A 19,764-nucleotide genomic window follows, 5' to 3' on the forward strand; every position below is an offset into this window, starting at 1 on the left:
GCCCTCTGTATGCCCAGCGTGGTGCTTGGTTTAATAAGTTCTGTCCCTGCTTCTAGACGCTCGCAGTCTTGGGAAGGGGATGAATGTGTGATGGTAACTAAATGGCACGAGAAAGGTGTCTTCGGGGCGTCACGTGTGGGTCATATGCGGGTCTCTGCATCTAGTCTGAGTGTTTCAGAAACCTTTCCCAGAAAAGATCCCTTCTGAGTCCTGAAGCATGAGTAGGAGTTACTCAGGCAAATGGGGAAGAAGGGCTGTTCCAGCAAGGGGGCGGGGGGCCAAGACACAGAACAGGTGTGTGTGCACGTGTGTGCTTGCACCAAATTCTCACTTCCCACGTCTAGAGCGTGGAGTCGGGTGGTGATAATGGGGGTCGAGGGGGGACAGACGAGGCCGATGATGGGACCGCGGCCGCCGCCACCGCAGTTCTTTCCAGCCAGTGCAGGCTGTCAGCCTTCCTAGCCTCTCGGATTAGAGGTCAAGTGTCCAGACTTTTTGTCTCGCGTTCGAGTCTGAGCCCGTTCAGCCTGGTCGTCGTCTTTCCCTCGGTGCCTGGGCTGGAGCTGCCCAGTGACCGTCACCAGCACGTCTGATGTAGAGAAGCTAGGGCCTGGCTTTTCCTTCTCCTGTTACTAACACGGAATATCAGGCAGAATACCACAGACGGGGGTGGATTCAGACCGTGGCGGGGGCTAATGATTTATTCCAGAAACACTGGTTGCGATAGTGCTGTGTCCAGGGCCCTGTGAGAGCAGCTGCAAGAAGTGAGAAAGGGAGTGGATACTCTCAAGGACCTGGTTGTCTAATAAGGGAAAAATGTATGAAATAGATGAACAAAACAGGAAGTGATGAGTCTCTGAGAAAAGCACAGAGAAGTACTCTGGGTTCCTCAGGAGGGAGAGATTAATTTGTGGTGGAGCAGTCACAGGGAGCTTCCCGGAGGCAGTGGTGTTCCCGCTGTGAAGTGGGCACACCGGTGGGGAAGGTGGGGGAGGTGTTTTCTTGGCAGAGGGGAGGCATAGCTTGTCCCTCGCTCCTTCAAGTCCCCTGAGGGAGGCCACATCCAAACCCGTGAGTGTTGCCTCTCTCCCCTCCTTTATTTGCCTTCATTGGAAATACAGATTTATCTTGAGGGGAGGGGTGTATGGGTGCGTGTGCACACTGTTCACTGCATCTCCAGTGCCTTGAACGGTCCTTAGCATATGGTAGGTGCTCAGGTGACACTTTGAGCAGGAAGGAGAGAGGAGAGGGGAAGGGGTTCGCATTTGGGTTTGGTCTAGATCTCCAAGTTAATAGACTGTAGTCATTAGAGGTGATGAAATGTATTCCAGGGGCGGGACCCCTGTACGTCGCTTACACTGGAGCAACTGAAAACACCTTGTTTCACATTTACTGTTATCTGGGTGCGAATATCCGGTTTGGGAAGAAATACTGTGACAGTAAACCGCAGGTGTATTTGAGTTGCCCACGGTGAGAAGGCAGAGAAAACTGCCCCAGGCCCGGCGTGCAGGAGGGCAGCGGCTTAGTGCTCCTGAAGCAGGTGAGTCGGTGAATGTCTTGGGACATCCTCTTCCATCCACCTTGTGTGTACTTACCAGATAAGGAGAGGCAGCAACCAGAGGACTCGGGGAGCCTGCGAGGGCCGCTGCCCCGGGCTGGCATGAGTCTTGCAGCGCCTTGCGGGGGCGCGCTCCCGAGTGCGAGTTGTTGCTCCTTGGTTTGCTTTTGCTTTTTCCCACATGTCCCTCCTGTCATATCCATGTCGCAGCTTTACTTTAAGTGCAGCAAAGCTCTGTCGGCCTTTGTGATTATACAGTAGAGCAGTTTTTGAACTATTTTCAATGTGCTTTCTTTTTTCAGCCTTTGTTCTCTTGTGTCACAGTTTCTGAAAACAGAGGAATCAATTCCCATTTCAGTGTATGAAAATGCTGGCCTTTAATTCTAATCAGATAGAACCCAGACATGCACAGAACACAAGAGAATAATTTTTATTCCTCCAAAGACTCCTGTCCACCTCTTTTGTTTTGTTATCAATATATCCAGTTCCGTAAAGTATTTTCTCTTAATTTTATCTTCCCTGAAATTGCTTATTTGGGAAACACTGACTGAAAGATGCAGTATGCAAACAAAATTGAATTAAATAAGAGAGACAGATGACTTGGGCTCGGTTGGTCTGCTGTGCTGGGGAGTTAACCAGGCACAGTTCATTAACACTAATGGAAAAATTCATCCTTTACCATGTGCTTCTCCAGACATCGTAGGGCAGTTTCTCCCCCTAATTCGCTACATAACCTGATTACTTCTAAATGCAGTGAGATCTGAAAAGGAGCTGTTTTATCAATCATACGTCTTAAAGATTACTTCTCGTTAACTTAAATATGAATTCCTTTGAGAAGAGACTTCTCCAAAAACCCTTTTTTTCCCTATAAATATCACTGTGGCATCCCAGCCACTATGTTCTTTAACTTTCTAAAGAACGAGTACATACCCGCCATATTTTCAATATAACTGACATTCTTACTGTATTTTAAATACTACTGAAGATTCGGAAAAAAATTGTTTTTCTTAATTTGACTCAGAAATCTGTGTGAGAGATTTCAAAATAGGGCACCCTTTGCATACTTGGAGATGGGTTACTCAGTATCCACGTGGAACAAAGCTGAAACGGAGGGTGTGGGCAGGGCAGGGCAGGGCAGGGCTCCCATGCAGCTGGGGAGCATGCACACGGCCACCTCTGCACCACGAGCACCTCCACCGAGAGGCTTCTGAAGCCGCGATCGAGCAGACCACGCCGTCTGTGTGTGGAAACTGACTCACTGGCGGGCTGACACAAGCTACAGAGGCGACACTGAACTGCAGCGTCTACTCGCTCTCTCACTGGAAGATTCAGTTTTGAAGAGACGGGCCTCGGACACAAGCAGGACTAAAGTTTCCCCTCTGGAAACAGAGACCCCCTGCCTGCAGAGGACTTAGTGAATGCTGAGCAGTTATTCGTCACCACCTTAATTTCAAATCATCTCTTTGGACTGAAGCAAAAATTCAGGGTAAGACCTGTTCTAGCCCTGCAGCCCGAAGCCTAACAGGGTCACCCCTCGGCTGACACGGAGTATGCCAGCCCGCCGAGGACACCCTGGCTCGGATAAAGATCCCATTAGCGATGGCGCCCATGGGGTACCAGGAACCCACGCTGGCCTTCTGCTTGTCCTCTCTTTTCATCAGTGGAAAAAAAATTTTAGAAAGAGACCACAGGAAAGTGTGAAAAAGTGACGAAAATCACTCTCATTTTTAAAGCAAATGAAAAGAGCAGCAGAGCTGTGTCTGCTAGGGACAGTCTGTGTGTTGAGATGCTCGCTTGCCCAAGCGTTTTCTGGGGTGCACGGCAGCTTCCGGGGGCAGGGAGTCAGTGAGTGTGTGGGCCGCACTTGGGTCTATTTGCCCACGTGCACTTGTCAGCCAGGGAATCCACAGTGTTCAGCAGACTCTCAAAAGGATTTCGACCCCAAACAGGCTCTGGAATAATGTTTATGCATCGTTCAGAAAGGACCTGCAGAGAGGAGAGTGTGCCTTAGAGAGCGAGGTTGGCAGGAGGCGGTCGCCCTGGACAGTGAAACGCCACCCCCGCGACAGTGACTGTCACATGGATTGACTCCCTCTCCTGTGCTTGGACACACCTGCACCGCCTGCGCATGTGGTATGCAAATAAAACCAGAAGGAAATAGAGAAAAATGTTGATGGTTTGCAGTAGGAAACCATCTCCTGACGTTCTGTACTAGAACATTGATCATTTGTAAATTATGTACAATCATTTTTCTAAAAATGTAAACTTCAGTATATAGTTTCCAAGCTAAAAAGAGGCCAAGTAAAACCTTCAGGACCTAAGAAGTAGAATTCCTAGTCATTTTCATGGTCTAAATTGATGGATAACCCTTGCAGACATGTGAGTAGAGAACATGGAGCAGAAATTGAAGTCTGTGAAGTATCAGAACACTTCCAGGATGTCAGTGTCAAACTGGCGCAATCTAATGAGTCAACAGAGATTGAGACAATTGTTAAAAATCCAACAAAGCGAACGTTTAGAGTACCTGCAGTTTCAAAGAAACTGTTCCAAAGAGCAGCTACCTCGCGGGGAAAGTCAGGGGTTAATTTCACCTCTCCATCTTTCCTGTCAAGTGTTGCTTTAAAAAGTGGCCCGCCACTGGTCTAAAAAGGAACTGAGCATGGGTCAGAGAGGCCGGTGTTTTCATGTTTTAGACTAGAAACCGTGACTTACCCCACAAGTTTCCTTCCTCCAGGACATCTCTGCCTTCAGCTCTCCCCAGGCATCTGCGCAGACTCACTCCTTTGAAAGCGTCAGCATCCCAGAACCAGGAGGAGAGCAGGGGTGAGGGGGCACTCCCCAGAAAGCCCTGGGGGGAGAGGGGGAAGCCGTCAGCACCGCCCACTCCCGCGTCTGGAACAGTCCATCTGCCCTGAGGCTGAGTCTGCTTCAGTTAGTTCTCAGGACGAATCCCCAGTCCGTGACTCTAGCTGTGAGACCTGGTTCTCCAGAATCACACTGAGAGCTGTTTATGGGCCTGAACCGTCTGTGTTATTGCAAATTGGACCTGGTTTCAGCTTTCTTAGGTTGCAAAACTAACACACCTGGAGAGCTTAAAATGCCACCTTATCTTGACAGATTTGCCAACAAAAACATCCAACTGGAACCTTTCTTTTGAAACTATTTTTGTACGAGTAGGTTTTTAAAAGATGGCAATTAACAAAATTAAAGACGAAGGAGAACTTTTTCTGCCCTTTCGAATACTGCCTACTCTCAGGCCCCACCCAGGCCCCACCCAGGCCCCACCTCCTGCCTGGGGTCTCTCCTGGCCACACCAGCCATGTCTTTCTTGTGTGAAGGCTGCTTTTTCACGCTAAATCACAGGGACTCACACCATCAAGAGGCTGATATGAAATCTGTCCCCCAGCCTGCTGCAGCCGGATGCCAGGGACCACTCGGGGTGCTCCTGTGGTACCTGGCTTAGCAAGGGCCTATGCGGGAGGGCCGGGGCTTCCAGCTCAAAACAGGAGAGAACCAAGGTCCAGGCGTGTGCGTGAGTGAAGTCGAGGTGGGAGTCATGAGATGATTTGTGACTCGGTGGTTAATCCAGTGACTCAGCCGTGTGTCACCTGGGCTGAGTTAACAGGTGAAGCAAGCAGCAGGCAAGGCTCCGGAGACGTCCAGGACCACAGATGCACAAAGTGAGCCGCAGCCTGTCTGTGCACAGGGGACGCATCCATTCCAGGCTGTAGCCCCAGGTGCCTGGAGGAGGCACCCCGAAGTCATCTTCCTGCCCGACCTCTCTCTCATCTGCGCGGTTGTCTGACTGCTCACCTGCAGGAGGAGTCTGGAACAACCTGTCAGCGCTGCAGTTTAAAAAGTTAGAGACAGAGCACATTACCTCACCCCCAGCTTTATCCCCACACTCCCCCGTTTATGTTTCAGTGTTTGACTCCCAGTTTTAGCAAGTCCCCAAGCCCCACTGGCACTGTTTCTATAGTCTGTGTCAGAATCCACTTTCCATCTGATCCTGCTGTCCACACTCAGGCCCCGCCAGCCCTCAGGCTGCCCTCCTGGCCACAACTGCCAGGAGGACCTGCCAGACCTTTGGCCTCTCTTTCCCAATTCAGGAACGTACTGCATCTCTGAGCAGTTGAAACTCTTCAGCAGACATTCGGGGGCCCCCGTGCCGAGAGGGGGCCCTGCTCTCGGCCCGTTTCATCCCCTTGTGATCTTGCATCTCTGGTCTCCACGCGTGGGACTGATGGCGGCCAGTGCTACTTCAGGAACCTGTCCCTGTGCCCTCTCGGTCCTAAATTAGGAAACAACAGAAGCAAAAGCAAAAACAACGTTATGAAAACATTCCCTCCCCAGATTTTGCTTATTTAATGAAATCATATAACGCACTATGCACTAGCATGCCTGGATACGTATTAAATGTTTACTAAGTGTGTGCTTCGACGGTTATGGTTACATCATGATTAAACACATATTATACGTAATAACCATAAACCACAATATGGTATGTGCTGCTTTTTGCCTTTTAGATTTTTAACCCATTTGTCTTTTGACCCTCGGGTCAAAGACCCTAGAGGTAGGCTTTTTGCTGTGCTCTGGGCCCCCTGGTGCCTGTGCGGTGCTGTGTGTTCAGCGTCGGTCTGTAAGCATATGTGGATGGGATGGAGTGGCGGGAGCCATGTCTTCTGCTCGCGGCCTCAGCTCGGACAGGATGCTGCTCGGAGGCCAGCCTGACTGCGGCAGGTAGGCTGCTGTGTTTGGCTGTGTGGATGCCGTGTGAGTGAGTGTGTGAGTGGGTAGGCATATTTAAATTCTCATTTAAAGACATGCCAGGATGGTGTTTAAAATCTTTTTCTGGCAGAAAGTCAAGCCTATCTCTCTTCTATTTTCTTCTCCTTTCTCATGGCTTGTCCCAATAAGAACCATCCAGATGGCCGGTTCTTCACATTACGTTTTATTCCACGCGGAGAATGTGTCTTTGTTTCTAAAGAATTCCCTTTTTTTTTTTTAAACCACATGTTCTATTCTTGCAGCAACTCAGTAAATTTTGGAATGAAATTAAAAAAACCTCAGACAACTGAAATTCTCTCAAAGTAGTCTAATTTCTCTACTTTTTATGTCTGTATAATCAACAATGCCAAAGATGTTATATAAATACGTTAATACCGCCAGCGTCCATTTGGCAGAGCGCCTACTAGGTGCAAAGTGATGACGTCAGGGATTCTGTCATTTTAATTTATATTTAATGTATTCAGAGAGAAGGCAGGCTGGCATCGTGGGTAAGATCCGAGATCCTGGCATAGGGCTCCCGGGGTTTCAGTCCCACCTGTCTAAGCTCTGTGGCCTTGCGTGACTGACTTCACCTCTCTGTGCCTCAGTTTCTTCGTCTTTAAAAGGCAGACAATAGTAGTACTATTTTGAGGGATATTGTGAGAACTGGAAGAGATAACAGATGAAGAGAGTTTAAATCAATGTGTGACTGTGTGAGTGTGTGTGTGTGTGGATCTGAGTGTGTAAGTGTGTGTCTGTGGGGGTGTGTGAGTAGTGAGTCTGAGAGTGTGTATGAGTGTGTCAGTGTGAGTGCATGTGTGTGGGTGTGTGTGAGTGTGTGATTCCTCACTGTCACAGCAGCTCATAGGAGTTGGATCTGATTCTATCATTTCACTGGGGAGGAACTGAGGTCCGGCTGGAACCACCTCCCCAGGGTCATGTGCACGGGACTCTGTCACACCTCTGCTGCCCCTGAGAGCATTGGCCTCGTCCCGGGCAGCACAGAGGCTGGGGCCTCTTTGGAGGCAGGAACGCGGGCACAGAAGTCTAACAGAGACGAGCGATCAGCTGGTGGAAGGGCGCAGATCACTGGTCTCGGCAGACCTTTGGCCTGAGTCGGCTGCCAGCATCCGACCACGCCCCGGATTCAGGATTCAGCCTTGACTGTGGTCTCTCCTCTCTCACCCACCAGGGTCTCACGTTCAAACATAAACTTCCCAGGAGGTCTCAGGAGGATTAAGCAGAAATCCAGATACAGCATTTCTGGACACATGAATGTTAAGAAATAAAATCAGAATGTTCTCTGATCCTGGTAAATGTGTCAGTTATCCATCGTATTCTGTGCTACAGGTGGTCAGATCAGGGCATGGATGTCAGGGGGTACAGACTGGGTCTGGTGTTTAGATGACTGTTCGTTGCTCAATTGGATGCATATCTTTATGTTATTCTTAGATTGTTAAGTTTTTTAAATTGTGAAAACCACATATGCTGATGACTTTACCTGTAATATCTGCTGACCAGTGTCTGGGTTCTGGAACCTGAGATTTTCTCAGAGGGCCAGAATCTTCTCTGGGCATATTCAGTGAGAGGAGATTGTGTCTGTTCAGCCTTTCAATATTGGATACACGTCTGTTCCAATGACAGTGCAGCCCTGATTTATCCCCCTAAACTGATACCTGTGCTCTCATTTTTATACAAACCAGTGCTTTTGGCTGCCCGTATTCGGACATGAACTTGAGAAAGGAGGCAACGCTTCACGATCGTCTGAGAGAACAAACAAAGGCAGACTTGGAATCAGACCTTGCATGTTTAAAATTGAAAAACCTCTGTAGTTTGAACTTCAGCATAAAACATGAAAATGTCAGCAGTCAGTGCAGGTAAGTCCAGGAACTTTTTGAAGATGTGAACCAGAAAGTAAAACACGTAGACTAGAAAAGAACAGATTTGTTAGTTGTAATAGTTCCTTATGTTTCTTCAAAATATGTTTTCTGGATACTGTGTTTGCTGGCTCATAGAATTCATCCAACCCTTGATGTTCCTTTAAAAATTTTTTTTCTTACTTTATTCTCAGAAATGTGTATTTATCTCTAAGTGCAGATATATGTAAACAACAGAGGGAAAATCTCATCTGTAAAACCCTGTAAGTCTCCCTTTATCTTGGGAGCCGTCTCACAGGTGGCATTGCTCAGGGCATGAGGCCGAGTGTCCGCGGCCTCTCAGGGTCCCCTCCCCAACTTGGCACTCGTCTTTGTCACCTGTAACCCAGAAGTCCCTCAGATACAACCTCCTTGCTCCGAATAGTTTCCACTTGGATTTGTTGCTAACACATCATCCTTTTGTTCCTAAATGTAAACTCAGGTAGGACTTGAAGTATCAGTTTTCAGTTTTTACTTTCATATAATCATTTCCTAAGAAGCTGCAGGTGCAACCTTATTTGATATTTTTTTAACCTAAATAAGTAAATAAATAACATTTTTAATAAAAGCTTCATTCTCCATGCTGGAAATTATAAACACAGGATGGTCTAACGCTAAGTAAATAATCAGGGACCAGACAGAGGTGGAAAGCACTCGCGTTCAAGCCTCGAAGGACACTGGCTCTGTCTGGACGAGCTTTGGAGGAGCTGCCTCGCGAGGGGTGCTGGTTCCCCGACCCCCCAGCCCCACTCTGCTCGCTCATTACACGGGAGCGGGCTTTGCAGGAACCAGTTTCTGCCCTTTTACACCTTCAGTCTCCTCAGGGATGTTCCTTCACCACAAGACCTGTTCATTGGGAGGGCTTGGCTCGCAGAACACACTCTTCACCTGGATTTTACATCCCAGACAGTGGATTTTGTTCTTTTTATAGAGCATTTGGGTGACGTTTCATTTCTGTTAAGTGGCTGGTTCTGAGTGTGGTGGCTGTGCTCGGGACGGTGTCCGCCCTCCCCAGGGCGCGTCCCCTTCCCGCGGGTACCGCGCCCTGCTTCTCTGCTGTGTCCGCATCCGCGTTCTTATCCTCTGTGCTACACCCACTCCTCTGGCTGAAGCTGTGCGGGTCTAGCGTTCCTTCCTGCTTTTCACGCCCACGCCACTGACAACTTCAAGTTGTTGAGAGCTTGAACATCCTTCCCATTTCCTGGCTGAGGGAGAAGTGTTTTCTTTATCTTTTTTTCAAACTGTTTTCCAGGGAACAGTGTTTATTTATTCCAGAGACCAGTACGGCCATCTGCCCTTACTCTTTTCGTTCTGTTCTGTTATCTTTTTCTTTTTTCCAAATAAAAACTCAGCCTCTCTTGTAAACATTTTAGACATTCACCCTCAGTGTCAGAAGTCAGAGAGGCTAAACAGATCTTTGAGCTGCTTTAGAAACCAGTTACACCGTTGTGCTCGCTCAGAGGTTGGCCAGGTTTTCAGCATGGACAGCTTCCCCCTCCTTCACTCCTCTTAGGGATTTACTCCTTTAAAAACATTATTGTGTGTGTCACCGTTTTGAAGGAGTTTTGCACTGAAATCTGTCAGATAAGCATAATTACTACGAATAGAAAAAGTGGAGAACGTGAGTTGATAACCAAGCAGAAGAACCATGCGTGATCCTGTTCCGTCACAGCCTATTTTGTGTGCGCACAGAACTGTGCTAAGTGGCTGGACGGGGGTGGGGGAGTCACAAGGTGCACATCTTGGATTCTTCAGCCTGCTTTTTCTTTCGCATCCTAAGACCAAAGCTATTCCTGCGCTCCAATCCCCGTCCTCTTTTTTTTTTTAACCGCTTATTATACTGATGTTTGGATAAATAGTATCGACAGCAGAGCACACTTGGATTGGATCCTGCCACCAACTGCACCACATCCTGTTCACGGCCCAGAATTCCAGCATGAGGCCTGAAGCGAGAGGAAATCCACAGGGAAGAATGCTCGGTGGCTGATGACAGCAGATGAGCTGTATCTCAGCTCTTCTCGCAGTTTCCTTGTGGCAATCTCCCAAGGCCGCCTCTCCTCTAACCCACATCTTTACTCTTCAAATCACAAGACGCCACAAAGGGGTGGAGGAGAATATTCAACTTCCGTCTCTCCCATTCTACACGTTAAGGGAAAATGTTGTTGACTTGGCACATGTCCAAGGATAGGCACGGGGGCTAAATTAGTGAAAATGAGAGTTACCATTTCCACTGGCCCCCAAAACGTTCACCGTCGCTGAGCTCTGGACAGGCCTCTGGAATTTCTTCCACGAGCATCACTGTCAGCTTAGCACCTCCGACTTCTTGCAGTTCGCCTGCAAGATGCAAAATTAACCCTTGACCTTCTTTCGAAATCATTTAGATGCTGCCCAGCAATTTAGGAAATGTTCTTTTCCTTAACCGCAGCACCCTTCTGTTTTTATGTGTAAAAAGCATGTTTGTTCTCATGTTAATCTTTGGAGAGGAAATTATTACTAGTAAATTTTGAGTCTCCATGATTTATTTGTGGAAATAGTCTATTTATGTTCACATTTTCACTAAGACAAAGAGGGTCAAGTCATGAGTTTGAGTGATTACACACTGCTAGATGTTTACAGGATTCACCTCCATTGTAGTAAGGTTGTGTGTTAATACAGCTTTAAAGAGTCAGAGTCACAATTGGTGGCCGTTACCGAAGAACTATACGCTGTAAATATGTTCCTTTTTGGTGCTAATCAGCATGAGTAGTATTATATTCATTGTGCATTGAGTGGAGGCAAATGACATTACACTTAAGTGTCTTTCATTCGGGTATGTACTCTAGGGCAGAAAATTCCTTTAATTTGTTTAACAGTTTAAAGTTCGCACATACGTTACCATCAGAGCTTCCCATAACCTTGCTATTTAGGCAACGTAGACATTATTGTGATTATAGTATTGCCCCTTATAGGTGAGGAAGCAGAGGTCCTCACTGGTACGTGTTCCAGGTCTTCCAGTTAAATCCAGCACATTCCTGGTTCAGTAAACGGACAGAGTAACACCAGATTTATCATCAGCGATACGGACGCATCGCACTTTGTGCTGCAAAGCGCTGTCCTGAGCAATTTATCTACATCGTCTTGTTCATTTCATTTCATCCCTGTAACAACTCTCTGTAGGGAAAGCATTCTTACTCTGGTTTTATAACGTAGGCACCGGAAGGTTCAGAGAGGTTAGCAAAGTGTCCAAGGTCACGTACGTACTTAGTAGAAAAGGTGGGATTTGATTCCAGAGCAGCCTGACTCTACGTGCTGCACATGTTTCGATGACAACAGGCTGGTGACAGGATGACGGCTGAAGGCCCTGAGGGCATCTGGCTGGGCTTCTGGATGGGCTTCCTGCTTCTGTTTAGGACTCTCAGGGTCATCTTACGATGTGTTTATTTCTCACTTAGTGGAAATAGAATTCCTGAAAAGGAAGGGTCTTAACCGTGATTTCCCCAAAATATTTTATCTTATTTATATAGAATCTCCCACCCTGAGCACTTTTTTTGTCATATGTACTAAAGGCTTCTGTCTGCAACAAAGGAATAAAATTATACTCATTAAACAGTTTCATCATAAAGAAAATTACTTGAAATGCAGCTGCCCCCACCCCCGCCCTATAGTATCTGCTCGCCTCCCCAGGCCTGGGCACCTCCCATCCACCTGAGTATTCCTTAATGACTCCTCTGCCTCCCCCTCCGCCAAGCAGTGCTTAACACATTCCAGTTCACACAGCCAGCAGAGCCACCATTAGGTAAAACAGCCGTCATACTCAGTCACCGCTATTAAGAAAATCTAAGAAAATGCCTAATAAAGCCCACTAATGCCTGCCATCTTATACATTTTATGCACTTCCCAGAGGCCTATATTGACAGTAAAAACGGCCAGGAAGAAATTACAGTAATCAGAGAGAAAGGCATGCAGTGGGGTGGTTCCTTAATGAGCCTCATAAAAAGTCACTCTGCATGGAGCCAACTCGAGCATTTTCACGGCTCAGATCACCCGCAGCATAAGTACCTTCGATGAGGTCCATTCTCAGAATTAAAACAGTGTTAGCTGGTTGTTTTATGTACTAACCTTCCAAGTCATTAAATGGGTTTTCTTTGGCCCGCCAGCCTTTCCTCGTGCTCCTTCCCGGTAAATGCTCTGCTTTGAGAGGTGAAGTCTGCTCAGTTTCCCCTCGCCCCTGGCACTGTCCCCAGCATTGATGTCACTGTTAGTCCCACCCCCAGCGCCTTTGTCCCCATCCCTCCCACCTCGTTTTCTCCTGCCTCTGCTCCCTTCTCCAAGCTCGTCTCTGTCTGGAAACTTCCTCCAGCGGTTCAACCGTAAGAGCTTCTTGACCTTTGAGATTGTGTTTCCAACCTCTCGTTCAATGCCTGGTACTTAGTAGGTACTCAACAAATTAGATCGCTTTTGAGCTACAACCGTGTGCCAGGGCTGTGCTCCGCCCTGGGACGGGATCGGATGAGAGCGGCCCCTCCTTGTTCTGGAGCTCCTTGTGCCTTTGGTCCCTACCACACCCAGCATCTCCCTGTGCCTTGTTCTCTCAGAAAGGCTGGAGGCCGCTGAAGGATGCGGACCAGCTTCCACTATGCTTTTATTTTTTCCTCATTACCGTTCACATCATAGGTTCTCAGTAAATCTCAGTTGATTGACTCAGATATATACATTCATTTTCCTCCTAGACTCTCGATGCCTTCACCTGTAAAGTGAATATAATACTCGAGGCTTAGATTTTGAATACAGGTGCGTGGATGTGGTTACTTACAGATGTGTGACTGGGCCTGGAAGACAGTGAAAACCACTGAATGATAACTCCATCTCTTTCTTCCATTTTTATACAAATTGTTGATTTTAAAGTCTTGCAGTTGGACCAGTTCCAGTGGTATGTATACCCCACATCTTTGCACCAAACGTAGAAATTCAGACCTTTGTTTATTTAGTCTGAACTAAGGTAAACCCCTTAATCAAGTGAGGAGTGATCAAAACACCAGGACCCTCCCAGGCTTCTGGTTCTGGAGAGGATTGTGGTTGGACAGGACACCCACCAGCCACTCGGACAGGCTTCGCCCACTGCACACTCCCAGCTGGGCTCCAAGGAACCGCGAGCCCAGTATGACAGTCCTGAAGCTTTACAATGGGAAAGAACTCAGATTGTCCCATCCAACTTCCGCAACAGAGACATAAGAATGACAGAGCCAGGAATTTAGTTCCGTACTGACACTGTCATCAGTGGCAGCTCCAAGCCCTCTGACCCCCAGGTCTACTCAGCATCCCATACCTCCTCCTGCCCTGGAGTTAGGGTTAGGGCAGAACAGAGTTGGTTTGTGGCCTGTGAATACCTGAATGCCTGCTGAATTCAGGATCCTGACCAGAGCCATTCACTGACTCAACACTTATCTATTGACCCAATCCTTAGAAAGGCACTGTTCCCAACTCCAGTCACACAGCAGTGAACAAAACAGTCCAAAATCCTTGTCCGTATTAAGCTTTCACTTAGTGGTGAGAAGCCCACCCAGGCTGGTGAGTGGCCGGAGGAGGTCGTGCATGCAGGTGGGGCAGCTCTGGTCCCTGAGACTGGGCGGCCGGCGGGGTCCCAACATGTGTTCATCCAGCAAGTATGTACAGGGCATCCGCTGCGGCCGAGTGGGGCGTGGAGGGCTGCAGATGAGGAGGTGAGCAAAGCTGCCCGATCCTGCGGGGAGTGTGTTTTCAGGGAGAGGAGATGGAGGAGGAAAAACAGAAGGAAACCATCATGGGAGAGGAGTCACAGATGTGAGACGTGACAAGGAGTGAAAAGGGGACACTGCTAGTTTCTGCAGGTACCTGCCTTAAACTCCCAGAGTTCTACCCAGATCCAGGCCATTAAGGAAAAAACCAAAGGGGTCTGTTGAATATTTTGCGAACGGAATCTCATCAAGACCAGCCTGGGAGCACAGACAGGCACCATGACGAGGGGAAGGAGCTCGGCTGCACCGGGCTCCTCTGACACCTTCACTGAAGTCTCGTGTCTTCTAAGCGGAGGAACCGCTTGGCTCAAATGTTATAAAATAACCAATGTCTGCCTTTAAAAGAGCTTTAAAAATACTTTTCTGCACTCACTCTCATAAGGCATTTTGTAATTTATTGTGATCTCTGAATTTCTGGAACCCTGCCTTGGCTCGGGCTCTTAGTAATTAAACGCTGAGAACAGTGTGTGCTGAACGCCCGTGGTCTCTTCCATCAAGGAAATACTGGTGCTTCCGCACCCCAGAAAAACAAACGCTGTTGCCTGAGCACCGGCGGGCATTTTTTCTCATCCGCATGCTTCATCTGGCTTGAAAATAATTATTTCCCATTCGTTGTAAATAGTAAAGTTGGGACATTGAACATGATTTTTTTTCCTCATAACTAAAGCGATGCTTGAGTATTACAGGAAAATTAGAAAATGTAGGTTAGTAAGGAGAAAGGAAACAGTAAACCCATTGAGATTCCCCAGACTTTCTCCTATCAAACAGCATGACTTAGAGGCTTATAAAAATATAAAATACCCACTGCAATAATTTAGGTAATATAGATGTTTTTAAGAATAACAATTTCTGACTCCTGAGTCCTCAGCTCCGCTGCGGTGTCCCGAGGTTACGGGTGTGACTAGATTGTCATGTTTCTCTCTGTGCTTTGTTGGTGTTTACGGATACCTACAGGTGTGCAGAGACACATTCACTCTTTTTTAAAAAAATACAGTAACTTTTTTGTTACTGTTTCCTTGTGGGTTAGCTTGTGTCACTCCAGACAGATGACGCCATGGCCACGTGGGGTACTGAGGACGGATGCTCCTTCCTGAAAGATTAACACGGGAGCAAACTGCTAAAGCCCCCGGGTGTTAAATACTGAGGCTTTAATAACATACACACGTTTTTATCCCAAGTTTATAATTGAGGTCTGAACAAGGCTCTTGTAAATAAATCAGCATTTATGACCAGAAGAAGAATAATCTGGTCTTGGACTTTCATTTTTATACGGAGAAGTTACAAAGACCAAGCAGCTAAGTCTGCCCACAAGGAAAAACAAATTGACCTGATTCCTTACAGACAGCCGTGCGGCAGTGTTATCTGTTGGCCCCAAGGAAGTCTGACAATAAAAAGATACCAGCTTTAAAAATACGTTTGATTTATTTGACAACCTGTCATGAATAATTTGCCCAATCATCCCAAGTGGATTCCGTGCATTACTTTTCATAACTGTGTCTTATTCCATGGTGTCGATGAACCTTAACGTATCTCATTCTCCTGTTGACAGGCATTCGGGTTGATTCCAGTATTTTTCCTCTTATAAATAAGGCTGCAGTAAACATTTTCATATGTGCCTGTATCATTCATTGATGCTGTATAATGCAGTATGTTTCAAAGTTTAATTACTTTTGATATATAAATTAAATTGTTATGTGAATCCTTCTTTGGCTCAATAGAGTCTTGTGGGTGTTTGACCCATTTGCTTTGCTCTGAATAAATCACGTCCCTGCATCCCTGCACACAAGGATGCATAGGGACATACAGATGCAGAGAGCTTCTGGGTCTGCGTGACCTGCCCGCAGCCTGCTCAGCACCCCCACCCTCCGTGCATTTGTGCCTTTGCGAGTCCCTGTCTCTGCTTTCCTCAGTCAGAACTTGCTTTGAGGCCTTGTTCAAGCTCATCTCCCTCTGAAAGATTTCTCTAACCTCTCCGACCTTCAGAGCAGAAACTCCCTCCTTTGTGACCCCATCGTGGTTTCTTCCTCTTTTCATCTCTCGGTTCCAGCCCTTTGCTCCACCCACTCTGTGTGCAGGTTGGCAGTGGACACGTCCATATCCCCTGTTAGGTTATCCTGTCTCTTGGTGGCTGACACCACCTTGGGTGAATGCAGCCTGCGTGCAGGAAATGCTCAAAGAAATGTTGACTGGACTTGGACAGTTTGTCTAAAAATAAAAAGCACTCACAGCCCAGTATTTGCCTTCCACACCCCATTATAAGTTATAACCCAGGACAGCTGTTAGGGCAGTTTAGGAAAAGATAGCCATGTGAAACCATCACTGGGCGTGCATATTTTTGGTCTCAGGAATCTTTCTTTCTAGAACAGGGGTCAGCAAACCCAAACCATTTCTGTAAAGCGCCAGATAGTGAGTATTTTATTTAGGCTCTGCTAGTCGTAAAATCTCTGCTACAGCATGCAAGCCGTCATACACAGCAAGTAAACCGATGAGCGTGGCTGTGTTCCAGCAAAGCTTCACTTATGAAAACAGGCAGTGGTGGGATTTGCCTCGTGGCCTGTGGTTTGCCAGCTCACGGTCTAGAATGTGTTTCTTTACATGAAGACTAACCTGAGTTAAATTCAAATTCTGGCTCTTCTACTTGCTGTGTGACTTTGGGCGAGCTTCTTAACCTCTCTGTCTTTTTCAGCACATCCGTATAAGATTAATACCACCTCCTTTGTGTTAGGCACCTGGTACAGGCCTGGTGTTTACCGAGCACAGAAACAGTTGCCACTGATCTGCCTCATTAAGAGCAGAGGAAGCACAGGAGGAGGGTCAGAGAACATGCAGCCCCCTTTTTTCAACAGGAAGTAGCAGAATCCTAAGGAAAAGGCAAGTCACTTGGAAAGACAGCGGGTAGCAAAGATCACGGATGTCAGCGGCGGGTCTCGCCAGCTGAATGGGCTAAGACGTGCACTCCGCTGTAGAATGAACCAAGGATAGACAGACAGACGGTAGCCTGACACTTGCTGCGGTAACAGCCACACTGTTAGCAAAGGATTTTGAAGGTCGTTTTCACGCTGGAGCTATGATGACTGTGTGATGAAGGTCCCGGCCAGGCTTCAAGAAGAATTGCTGGTGAAGTCGTAGTATCTGAGATTTCAGTGGTGTCGCCTTTTTAGCTGAAATGCAGACAGATGTTAATCTTCAGCACATGGCTGGCCTAACCACCTCTGAACATGGCTGACTATGTGGTGGGTTCTCCCCGGGTGCAGCCCCACAGCGGCCTTTTCCACTGCCTTCAAGGTAAACCCCAAGTGCCCGAGAATAGCATGCAGGCTCCCCTGGCTCGGCTCCAGCTGAGTCCTGTGACCTCACCCTTGGTCCTTCCTTTCCCCTCACAGTGCAGGTGCCTCAGCCAAATAAGCTGACCAGCTTAGTCACGTCCCCCAAACCCTGTCCCTCTCATTTGGTTTCTGCTCCTTCCGTGCCTGTACCTGCTTTTCTCCCACCCATTCCGGCCCCTTTGGCCATCCGTACCCCTGTTCTCTCGGGACAGACCCGGCTGCGTCCCCCCCAACACCCAGCGCAGAGCCGTGTCCTGCCTCCAGCACTGGCAGCATCCCTGTCTCCCCCTCTCTCCAGCTCTGCCTGCGGCCTCTCCTTCTCCAGGCCTCCGTAAGTGTTCAGGGACCCTCCGTCCCTGTGAGAGGACCTGTGGAGTAGAAGGAAGCTGGATTTGGAGTCTGTTGAGTTTGTATCCTGGCTCAGCCATCAACTCACTGCGCCCCCAAGGTGGGCATGTGGTTTAATATCTCTGAGCCTCAGTTTCCTGATTCACAACAAGCGTCCTATGCCTGCCTTGTAGAGTGTATGTGGGAAGGAGGTGAGGTGGAATGAGATGAAGAGTCTGGGAGTCCTCAGGCAGGACCTCCCTCACTCAGGAAATGAGCTGTTTACAGAGCTTGACTCGCCGAATCTCCCTAGTGAGGTAATAGTTTTGAAAGCAAGAACTCTACCTAAATATATCTGTGATTAATTGCAGTGCCTGGAATTTTTTTTAAAAAGCCACTCAGTAGATTTATTTGATTTATTTTTAAATTGCTTTTTAAAAATCTTCATCAAGTTATATAAGGCCTACTAGCTTCTCTTATTTTGTGAGATAGAATCACGATCTTTATCAGCATGTCTTGCAGAAGGATGCTTTAAGATGGTTTGAGAATCAACCCAATTTCATAAAATTTATAAAGTTTTGGGAAAATACCCAACTGTTTGCCAAAAATATGTAAGCAGAGCTGAAAGTGTGCTTTTTTCCCCCATCTTATTCTTTGCAGAGTGACTAGACTGTGTACATGTCATGCCTGTGACCAGCTCTCTCCACTCTATGTGTAGGGTTAAACCTCTTTCTACCATTTATTATTGTTTCCCACAAGAATGTAAATAAATCCTGATTTTATGTATTTGAGTATATGTATATATACATATATAATGAAAATTAAACATTGATTTCATAAAAATAGTTCACATATTTTTATGCATGTCCATGATGCATAAGAGTTTGCGGACTAGTTTATAACATATTGTTTCACTGATTGTTCCGAACAAACCCTGTAAGGCAAGTACTGTCCCCATTTTGCAGGCTGGGAAACTGCATCCTGTAGAGTTTAACTGGGCACTCTGGGTCTCAAACCCAGGGCATGGTGCTGAGACATGGACCCAGGCTTTCCCATGCTGAGTGTTCTGGGCTCTGCATGGCTCCACAGAGGTTAACAACCTGGGGGTGGTATGGTTCACAGGAACTATGGGGGACCTTCTTGTAAGGTCCGAAGATGGGATTTCCATAGAAATCCTTTCTTAGTTTCTTGTTCTTTTGAAAAAAAAAAAGTCTTAATGGTTAAAAAGTGGCTGATTAATAGAATGTGTTTTTACCATCACATACATGTTTATGGAACGTAGATGAAAATTACCTCAAATTGCATACCAGTCCCTTGGGTTTCTTTGTAAGATTTTAGGAACTGAATCAGTTTCCGCATCTAAAACAGAAATTGAAACAGTGTGAACTTAAAAGGCTTGTCAGTCAAGGTAAAATGACAGAGCTGTTGTCCAAGTGCAATCAGAAAATAGATTTGCAAAACAAGGTGTCATAATTTTCATTAAAATCTTAACTGTTACAGATGAGTTAATCAGCCATCTCAGGTTCTGTCCACCTGAAATGAATTCCTAGATCATCAGCAACGCTGGAAAAGTTTCAGTTTAGAACCTTCCATGTTCATCACGAACTATGAGCCTCAGATTTTAATAAAGTTCCTTGATGAAAGAATTACAGAATTAGTCCTTACTGCATACTGGAGCATTTTAAAAGTTAATTAATTCCCTGACATTCAACAGTGTAACTAAATTACTCTGTACAGTTGTTTGAGCACAATGTATATAATCTTCTGATTAAAATAAGCACAAAAAATCACCAGCAGTAATTCTTACTTACTCACCTACCGCACCGTCACCGTCAGCCTCTAACAGCTCCTCAGAATCTGAGGAGTCCAGAGTCTTAGAAACTTTTCGCTGTAATAGAACGAGGGCTTGCAGGCTTTGAAGTTTCAGGTTTCAGAGTTAGAGTTTCTGAACAGAAGTGTGTTTTTGAAGCTGGAACTGAAGAAATATTCTAATGAGACTGTGCAGCAAAATACCTGCTAATTCACTATTGTTTACCCTGTGATTTCTATTTAAATTTGTGCTGCTGTCGTGATTAATTCCTACCTCCCCCGATAATGAATCTAGATTTTATTTCTGC

General features: G+C 46.7%; 1 protein-coding gene and 1 long non-coding RNA gene across 2 annotated transcripts in view; one reads left to right on the plus strand and one right to left on the minus strand.

Annotated features, from left to right (window-relative positions):
* The window catches only part of L3MBTL4 (L3MBTL histone methyl-lysine binding protein 4), a 240,092-nt gene that overhangs the window by 155,461 nt on the left and 64,867 nt on the right, over positions 1-19,764 (plus strand). The window contains 1 exon segment of the mRNA XM_074352471.1: positions 8,029-8,202. Coding sequence (XP_074208572.1) covers positions 8,029-8,202 — 174 coding nt within the window.
* Positions 14,914-19,524, minus strand: LOC141574942 (uncharacterized). The gene is made up of 3 exons (XR_012502092.1): positions 19,463-19,524; positions 18,941-19,006; positions 14,914-17,155 (listed from the first exon to the last, which is right to left on the minus strand). It is a non-coding gene; the product is annotated as an uncharacterized LOC141574942 (long non-coding RNA).

The sequence above is a fragment of the Camelus bactrianus genome, chromosome 24 (genome assembly GCF_048773025.1).
Source record: "Camelus bactrianus isolate YW-2024 breed Bactrian camel chromosome 24, ASM4877302v1, whole genome shotgun sequence".
In the NCBI taxonomy this organism is placed as follows: domain Eukaryota; kingdom Metazoa; phylum Chordata; class Mammalia; order Artiodactyla; family Camelidae; genus Camelus; species Camelus bactrianus.